The sequence below is a fragment of the Lactuca sativa genome, chromosome 9 (genome assembly GCF_002870075.4).
Source record: "Lactuca sativa cultivar Salinas chromosome 9, Lsat_Salinas_v11, whole genome shotgun sequence".
NCBI lineage: Eukaryota > Viridiplantae > Streptophyta > Magnoliopsida > Asterales > Asteraceae > Lactuca > Lactuca sativa.
In genome coordinates, this window is record NC_056631.2 from 197,342,915 (window position 1) to 197,353,045 (window position 10,131).

Genomic DNA, 10,131 nt, shown 5'->3' on the forward strand with positions numbered 1-10,131 from the left:
CTTTGACCGAGTTTGACCGAGTTGGCCGAGTTTGACCGAGTAAGGTCGAGTAGGCCCGAGTTTGACCAATTTTTGACCGAGTTTGACTGAATCCGAGTTTTTGGCCGAGTTCACATTACTCGCCTCGGTGGAGGGCCGATTCCGAATACTCGGCCGAGTAGGCCGAGTTTTGCAACACTGGAAATAACTGTGACTTCATCTGCAACACACTTCCGGAGCTGAGACACATGGAAGGTATTATGGATCTGACTGAGCTCACCCAGAAGATCTAACCGATAAGCAACCTTGTCAACTCGGGCATAAATCCTGAATGGACCAATGAATTGGATAAAAACACTAGACGAGTGATACAGATTGGATACGGATAAAACCCCAAAAAAAAATTGTCATCAATAAGCCCAAAACCATACAAAAATATATAAAATTAAACGAGTTTTACAACTCTAGACGTTTTAAATTAAAACCATAGTTTTTTTTAACAAACTCACCATTTTGCAATTTTGTATAATATAACATAACCTTCAATTTAATTATACTTCTTTTTTTTATTTCTTAATGATTTTTGTCTTTCATATTATCCAGAAGAACGGATTGGCAAATGGCATACGAGAAGACAAGCAAAAAAGACAGAAGGTCGGCGTTTCGGTTATGATATCGGCCACCGCTATCCTTAATAACCGGTCAACCGCCCCCATTACACGCTCACCGCCACCCATTAAAACCCTTTGTGAAAAATAGGTTCTTTTATTTTAATTTTACCTTATAATCAAAATTACAAACAACCAAATCAAATCTTCTGATTTCTGGGGGAAAGGGAGGAATACCTAATTCCCCAGAAAAAAAGAAGTAAAAAACTCTAATTTTCCCCAAATTAATTCACTTTAAGTTTGGAAAACACTAAATCATGACTCATTTATCCAAGAAGTTATTGCGTTTGAAGCTCAAAAGATCAATTGTCTGGCGCGTTTCTATTCTCCGGCGTTGTGTTGGATCTATTCGTGACCAAGTTCTTGCTTGTTGGATCGATAAACCCATTCGCTACCGTCAAATAGTGGAATCCGGCCCCTCCGCCACCGTCTGCCACCGCTTTCCTTCCGGTGAAATCGATTCATCTTGCGGTGAAATGACTACCGTCTCCAACGTCTGTGATCATGACAATGACGCTTCTGATTTGGTTGCTTTAAAGATTAGCCTGTTGGGAGATAATCATATCGGCAAAACAAGCTTCTTGGTTAGTTTTAATCAATTTTATAGAATACCCTTTTCGTTTTTCAGTCAATTAAACAATACCCATTTGCCGATTTTAATCAATTCATCATCAAATAATCGAATTTGAAGGCAAAGTACGTAGGGAAAGAGAAAAAACCAGAAGATTTTCCGGCGACTGAAGTTAAGAAGATGGATAAAATTCTATCCGTTAGAGGAGCAAGAATTTCTTACAGTATCTGGGAAGTTGGTGGCGATGCATTTTCTGCAGGTAAAAACATGAATTTCCATTAAGTTTTGAACAATTTCTTCGATTTTGGAAAGGGGTTCATGAAATTGAAATGGGTTGCGATTGCAGATAATGGTGGTTCCACGGCGGCGATTCGTGCCGCCTGTAAAGACTCGGTAGCTATGCTGTTCATGTTTGATCTTACCAGCCGGTGTACATTGAACAGGTGTTGATAATTAAGTTTTTTTTATTATTATTTATTATTATTGGTGGTTTTTGAATTGGCAGCTGTTAATTGAATTAGGGTTCTTTGATTTTCAGTGTAGTTAATTGGTATCAAGAAGCAAGAAAACATAATCAGGTGAGTGGATGTTAATTTTTATTTCATTTCATAATTCTTTGAAAATTGATTATCGACTTTTTTAAGTGATGGTTCCGGCGAAATTGATTGGTTGCAGACGGCGATTCCGGTGATGGTCGGTAGCAAGTTTGATGATTTCATTCAACTTCCAATTGAAATGCAATGGACGATATCCAGCGAGGTGATTTTTCTATCTTTATTTAACTCGAAATACTATCTTTTTATTTATTTATTGTTTATTGTTTATAAAGTAGTTTATTTAAATAAGATCAGAAAATATAGTACTATAAAAGTAATATCCTTTTTGAAAAGAAAAAAAGTTAAGTCAAAAGATTTTTTTGCATTAGGAACACACTTTGAATAATTTCTTTATATATTTTCGTTTTAATTTATTCTTTTACATAGTATATTCAATACTATATTAAAGATATAAATAAAAAACAGTCATGAATGCATAAGGAACTAAGATGTTAATTTTTAAGTTAGTCCATATCCTTTAAACCAAGTGCAAATTGCACTTAAAACATTCTACTCATGGTCAATTTTTGTAAGATCAAGACCGAACCAGAAGCTTCTAATTGTGGTATTACACGGTCAGATTCAGACCGAATCAGACTTAGCCTCTAACCATTCTCAGTAAAAGACATATCAAACTGCTCCTAAGATAACAACTTATTTTTTTGATTATTAATTATCTTATTTTAAATCAAGTGTAAATTGTACTTTAAATATGGTATTTTATCATTTGCAAACTTATGTCTTAAACATTGGTCATGGAAGAATTTTAGTGAACTAAAAGTTTATTAGAAAGTCACACGTATTTTATAAAATGACTTTCTATCAATTATGCAAGATTTATAACATATAATAATTTGGTCAAATTCTTTATCTTTTTGCAGGCGAGAGCATATGCAAAGGCCATAAACGCTACCTTGTTTTTCTCAAGTGCATCTTACAACATAAATGTGAATAAAATCTTCAAATACGTGACAGCAAAACTTTTCAACTTGTCATGGAATTTGGAACGTAATCTTAAAGTTGGGGAACCAATTATTGATTTTTAAGAGTGTTTTTTGTTAAGTTGATAGGAGATCATGACCCTTTAAAAGGTGAAACTAATAGGTTTTGGTTTATGTTCTATCAATTTTCAATTTTCATGTACTAAAGAGTGTGGTGGAGGCTTTGAGTCACCCTACACCATGGTTTAAATGCATCAATAGACGATTGTGGTTGGTCTCTTTATCTATTGGAATGATTATCTTAAGTTTTACACATTATTAATGATACAAGAACATATTTGTCTATGTTTAAAGTTATGTTTCATTAAATCATTGTTGAAAATCAAAGTAAATACTTGTTAATTAGCATAGTAGGTCCAACCAAGTTACCTTCGTTTTGATTAGGTAATGATTTATTGTAGTTGGTACCTGGGAACATGAATGTCACTTGTTGAATTTTTATTAGTCAACTATCATTGTTTGTTTCTATTTTTTAAGGTAAATGATGTTATCTTCATGACGATTCATGTAAAAATGTTTTTGAAGTAGACATTTTTCTTATTGGTGTTATCTTCATGATGATTTATGTAAAAGGTTTTTGAAGTAGACATTTTTCTTTTCTTCTTGTGGTCTAGAGTCTAGACCATTGTTATTGAGATTTATTTATTTATTTATTTATTTTTATTATATACCTTGATCAAGACCATTGTTAGGATGGACGGAATGGAAGCGGAAAACTTCCCTCTCACCGGAACACCTTACCGTGGGTGAGGGAAGCAACCTGCGGGAAAGAGGTGGGGGAGATGGTGCTGTACTCTCTCTTTTAATTCTATTGGCCAATTTTTTATTATTATTGTTTTTAATCTTTTTTAGTATTTATAAAATTATAAATGCCTAGTAAATAATATAAAAAAATATATCTAATTTTATGGTATTTAATTCTCTACAAAATGAGTAATATATGTATGAAATATATTTTTTTAAAAAAATAAAAAAATAGTAAGGGGAGTTTCTCACTCATTCCTTGAGTTTTAGGTATGGGAAAGGAAAGTGAGAGAAATTATGGTGTGGCCCACAAAAGTGAGGAAAACACACCTCCCATACCCTCCAGTCTTAAACGATTAAACGAGAATTTTTTTTAGACTTGTCAAGACCATTGTTGAATGAGAATTTTGCAAACTATTATTTTGGCTTTGAAAATTATATATTAGTTTCTTTAATAAATCAAACTATTTTTTTTTTCAAATCTCATGTATAATCTAGTCATTTTAAGTTTTATTAGATTATCAACATTTCAATTGAATCTAATTTTTTATGAATAAATATTATCAACAATTATAGTGAATTTATTTTTTTATTCATGTGAATCTTAAAGAAATTGTAACATCCATAAAAATCATGTCAAATTTAAACTTTTTAAAATATTTTCAAAACCAAGATTATTACAAAACATGTTTCCAAAATAGTATACTGACAGAGTATCCCATAACCAAATCATAAAAACGTGAGATATGAGGAGTTGTACGATCACGTCTTTGTCTTCCCACGATCATCAAAAGTATCTGAAACAATAATCGATAAATGTAAGCTCGAAGGCTTAGTGAGTTACCCCCAAAATACCAACGACATATAGATATAACCATATCATATAAACATATAAGCAAACAACATGCATAATGAGCCATCAGTATGACTGGACCGACTCCTGGTCCTTAGTCTATCTGGACCGCTCTCCGAGCCCTAGGCACGTCTAGACCACCCTCCTCGGGGCCTTCAGCCTATTCGGACCGCTCGCTGGGCCTTCGTCCTGACTAGATTTTCCCGGCCCGGGCCTGCAGTCTACCCGGTCCGCCTAGCGTGTCTTGTGGGACTGCACATAGCAGGACCTGCCTCAACCCTTTCCCTGGATACAGATCCGAAAAGGGCCGGCATTGGTGCCTTCGACCCTGTTAGTATAGTGAGGACAACTCACCTCGCAGTGTCAACCTGAACTGAAGAATCGAACTCCTGAATCGCTGTGTGTGGTGAAGGATTATCATTGTGAGATCCTTTACCACCCAGGGAAGGCCAATGTTGTGGCCGGCGCGCTTAGCCGCAAGGCAGCCCCGATTAGAGACGTTTGCCTAAGGATGACGGTAGTGACTCCATCGTTGGAGCAGATCCGCGAGGCGCAGGTCGAGGGACTAAAGGAGGAGCGCCGGAAGTGCGAGCATATCATATGCCACGTGGCCTCGTTTGAATATGATAGTTGCGGATTGTTGACCCTGCACGGGAGGGTCTGGGTACCATACTGGGGCGTGATACGACAGATCTTGATGGAGGAGGCCCACAAGTGTGACAACCGTCAATTTCCGATCAAGTCAAAGTGAAATAAGGTCACCAGATCAAACCGGTCAACTCATCTAACCCTTGTATATTAGGGTTTACATTATGTTACTATTGTACAACTCACTATTTTAATAAGAGTTTATCACTTGGAAAGTTCGTACGCTCAGAAATTCTAACCCTAATCGGGGTAAGTGATGAAACTATTCGATAAAACATTATTCCATACCCCTCTGGGGCATATGACCATCATAACAAAGCATAACGGGGTGTACAAACCTTGCGTTGCGAAGCTAAACATCCAAAAAGGTCACATACGAAATCTATCTCAATCTCTCTTTATCAATCTCTCTCTCTCTCTCTCTCTCTCTGTCTCCCAAATCTCTCTCATAGTCTCCCTCAATTTTTATAATCATCTAGGGCATCCCGACCCTTAACTTGGTCAAAAACTGCACAAAACGGGAAGATTTTGTGAAAAACAGCCTCTCAGGACCGAACCCTCTTGAGAACCGAAATCCCCTAAGGAACCGAAGCCCCTTGAAACCGAAACCCCTTGGAAGCAAGACCACAAAGCCGAAGCTGAGGACCAGAGAGCTGAACTTGTCATAACTGCGCTTGTCAGAACCGAACCTCGCATAGGACCAAACCCGAGCCACGCTCTTGCTTCTTTCCCCCACGCTCGCCTTCGCTCCTTCCCAAGTTCGCATGCGAGACTGCCAGTAACCGAATCCTTCTCTCGGTTCTTCTCCAACAACTGAACTCTCCTCTCGGTTCTAAGCTTCAAAAGGACCGAACCTCGGCCCTGAACCCGAATTTTCGCAGATTCGCAACTTTTACCCGGTTTTCGACCACTTTCGCGTTTTAACCCCGTTTTTCATGATCTTGACGCGAGATTTTCACCCAAACTCATATTTTGACATATAAGACCCTAAATATTCATAATTTAAACATATTTTTAGGGAAATCTTTATTTGAGAATAAAATCTAGTGGGTAAGATATTGAGGTGGAGTGTTGACTTTAGCTTTGAGTTATGACACAAGCAACCCACCACACCCACTTCAGGGCCATACTTAGTCACTATTCCTCCATACTTAGTCAACTAGTTGTCCTTTCACACTATTTCACCAGCCCATTATCGGATCAAAGGGGTGGAAATCTTCACTTCACTTCCCATATTATTCACTCTTTCTCAAGAAGAATCAAACCCATTTCTCTCTCACTTTCTCTCTCTAAAACTCGAACTTGAAGGCTACTCTTGAGCATTTCCCTCCAAGTTTGGTAAGTAACTTCATCCTAAATTTGATTATCTTTCATCCTTTCACTCAAATCATGGATTCCTTACACAAGTATCACCATGTTTGCTACTAGATCTTCGAATCCTCAAGTGTCTCCCAAGTGTTCTTGACTTGGAAACTCTTTTTCTTCATCATCCATCTACTAAAATCACTCAAGGTGAGTTCATACCCTCACATTTTCATGTTTTCTTCAAGTTTTAGGGGGATAATACAAGTTAAAACACAAATAACATAACTAAACTCAAACATCAGCTTTCAATAGAATAGTTAATGTTCATTCACGAGCTGTTTTGAACATCTTAAAATTTTTAGTTTTCAAAATTGTATTAGGTGAAAATAGTTTAGGTTTATACCTTTAAAATGACTACTTGCATATGTCCACACAATTTTTCTACAATTTATGGTGATTTTTTCAAAAATGCCTATCACTGTAGCTACGAATTCTGACCTGTGTGTGAATATGGACATTTCCACACCAGTTAGGGGCTTCTAAAAATCATAATAAATTTTGTGAACAAACTAGACACACTTTCTAAACTCTCAGAGTTTACGGATCTAGTTTTCGATCTCTTATGATTTTCTGTGATTTTTTCTAAATTAGTGCAGAAATGGTAAAAACGAATTTACAGATTACAATTTTATTAACACTTTGTAACATGTTGAGCAAAGTGTAAATCTTGGATGGCTTCATATTTTGCATGTGTTTTCTGTTGGAATATAATTATATTACAGAAAAATGTTCACTAAATTGTAAGAACTCATGATTACAATTAATGCATTATGAGGCACGATAAACATAGTATTGTTTTGCTACATATTCTACTTACACAGAAAATGAATACTACACATTACAAACATTTGAATAAACTATAATATGTATAGTTTATGTTGCATATACATAATGAAAGAATACATTTCTACAAAAAGGGGTTTTCATTTTCACACTACGTAAATCTGTTAATGAATAAATTTATGAGACATTCGCTTCGTTACTTCCAACTAGCGCAACAAAAGTCCTTTAATTATAACCAGAATCTCTTGTAGGGAGAACATGATAGTTGTGTATAGATCTATATTGGGTTTGACAAAACCATACCTTAGCTGCATGCAACAGCTAGACCGGTAGGTCTGGGGTGACAATTGTCATTAACATTCTGACGTCTGGAGAACGTCGTATACTAGGCCAACTAAGTCATAGTATGGTTATAAAAAGTCACATGGGGTATTAACAAACATAAGATTTACGAGATTTCCATTTAAACTAACAAGTTTATGTCGATTTAAACTTGCATGATTCACAATTTTATATGGAAAAATACTAGTACACTATTAGTCTTGACATTTAAGACTACAATACATTTTAAAATGGAAAATATTGGATTTCCTGGAACAAACATTACTTTTACAAGGAAGGATTTCTGCATTTCATTCAAAAAGCTTATGAACTCACCAACTTAATTGTTGACAATTTTTCAAAACTACTTGTATTCTCAGGGAATCAGTAAAACAGGTAAACAACGGCTTTTGAGAATGGAACGCTAAGGCGTCAAATATTGTATTTTTGTCAACATAATGTAATTGATTTAGAAACATGTAAACTCATACTATGATGTAACCTTTTCAATTATATATATGTTGGTTGTTTGTACTTTGAGCACTATTATACTCATTGTTGTGATACTTTACATGAAGTCCTCCACCCCCGGATGTTTCCGCCATCCTTGGTTTGGGGTTCTGACAACAAGTCCATGTTCTCCATCCATCTAGGGGAGACGAAGATGTATAGAGATCTTCAACCCGACTATTGGTGGCCCTGCATGAAGCGGGACGTCGCCTGGTACGTTGAGAGATGCTTGACCTGCAGAAAGGTCAAGGCCGAACACCAGAGGCCTCACGACAAGGTGCAGCCGTTGGACATCCCCATGTGGAAATGGGAAGATATTACTATGGATTTCAACATAAAGCTTCCCAGGACTGCTCGGGGAGTAGATTTGATTTGGGTCATCGTGGATCGGTTGACCAAGAGTGTCCATTTCATACCGATCCAGGGAAGCATCTCGACCGAGAAGTTGTCCAATATCTACATCTGAGGGGTAGTAGCTCGGCACGGAGTGCCAGTCTCAATGATTTCGGACCGAGACGTGCGGTTTACTTCCATATACTGGAAGAAGTTTCACGATGAGTTGGTTACTCGTCTGCACTTCAACACTACTTTTCACCCGCAGACGGATGGTCAGAGTGAGCGGACCATCCATACTCTGGAGGATATGCTGCGGGCGTGTGTTTTAGACTTCGGAGGTAGTTAGGATACTTACCTTCCTTTGGCTGAGTTTTCCTATAATAACAGCTATCATGCGAGTATTGACCGTCCTCCCTTTGAGATGTTGTATGGGAGGAAGTGCAGGACCCAGATATGCTGGAACGAAGTTGGCCAGAGGGTCATGGGGAGTACCGAAGTGGTACTTGTAACGCCCGTAGATCTCGGCTAGTCAATTTAGAGACGATAAACATCAAAAAATGACTTTTTGATGGAAGATTATTTAGCAGGATTAATCTTAACTAAGTTTTATTATATGTTACAAGGATTTTGTACATATAAAGAACGCCGAAATCCGAGTTATAACGAAGAAGTTATGACATGTCGAAGTTTCGCGAAAGAACCGGCACGACACAACGCGATGTTAATAGTAAATTTACGTTAGAGCGATATTTGGCCTTAGGGATCTAAATAAAAGTCATAGAATATGTTAAACCGAGAGCGTGCATAAAAAAACGTCTAAATCTGACTTCGGATGAGGAAGTTATGATTTTTCGAAGTTTCAGCATTAGCAGTATGCAGCCCGAAACTCGAGATTGAGGTAGAGTGATATTTAGCCAAAACTTTCTAAATGAGAATTGAAGATCTCATCTATAGTATTCCAACGACAAAAAGACAGGCAAAAAACGGAGTTCAGATGAAGGAGTTATGAATTTCGAACGGAGTTTTCCTGTTCCGGCCTACTAAAAATAATATATAAGTAATATATTTATAATATATGAAAAATGAAGTCAAAATTAGCCAATGGAGTCTAAACGAGAGTTGTAGGGAATAATCTCACCTTCACGTCGATATAAAGAACGTCGAAAACGGAGTTCATATGCGAAAGTTATGAATTTTTGAAGTTCGGGGCGCGAACCCCAAAGCTGTGTCAGAGACCACGACGTGGCAAGCAGTGCCACGACGTGGCAGGTCTTCTGAAACCTCCGAGAGTCCCCCAGACGCAACTTGCGATGACGATCAAGCCCACGACGTGGAAAAAGGTGTCACGACGTGGCAAGGGAAGATTTTGCCCTATAAATATATTTTAAGGGCCAGCCGTTTAGGATTGCTATTTTCTCTCCTCTCTCTCCCGTTTTACCTCGATTTACGTGCAAGAAATATCCCAAAGCCCCGATATCATCCCGAGACCCGAAGCGAGTCCCGAAGCCTGAAGATCTTGAGAAGAAAAGAGTTTCCGACCCGAAGCTCTGCCCGCGAGGAGTCCGGTTTTTGCGAAGATCTTCCAGATGTACCGAAGAACACTACTTATGCAAGTCGTAGTGCTGTCCGATCATCTTCTGATCAAGTGAGTGTGTGGTCACTTTCTTCTAACACATAGATATGAAGTATCTCTATAAAATACGTGTTATGTTTTATATGTATATTATCTCGTTATTTGGAATGGGTAAGTGTGTGT

General features: G+C 37.5%; 1 protein-coding gene across 1 annotated transcript; it reads left to right on the top strand.

Annotated features, from left to right (window-relative positions):
• The first annotated feature begins 548 nt into the window (after positions 1-548).
• On the top strand, positions 549-3,068 carry LOC111918263 (septum-promoting GTP-binding protein 1). Its single transcript, XM_023913954.2, has 6 exons — positions 549-1,231; positions 1,339-1,477; positions 1,565-1,661; positions 1,757-1,796; positions 1,894-1,977; positions 2,696-3,068. The coding sequence occupies exons 1-6, from the start codon at positions 905-907 to the stop codon at positions 2,858-2,860; spliced, it is 852 nt and encodes a 283-aa protein (XP_023769722.1). The 5' UTR covers positions 549-904; the 3' UTR covers positions 2,861-3,068.
• Positions 3,069-10,131: the final 7,063 nt, after the last annotated feature.

Excerpts from the sequence above, each read along its gene's own strand:
- LOC111918263 (XM_023913954.2), top strand. The coding sequence starts at position 905 with ATGACTCATTTATCCAAGAAGTTATTGCGTTTGAAGCTCAAAAGATCA. Across the intron at positions 1,662-1,756 it reads AGCCGGTGTACATTGAACAG|TGTAGTTAATTGGTATCAAG; the intron begins GTGTTGATAATT and ends TTTGATTTTCAG. Across the intron at positions 1,797-1,893 it reads AAGCAAGAAAACATAATCAG|ACGGCGATTCCGGTGATGGT; the intron begins GTGAGTGGATGT and ends GATTGGTTGCAG.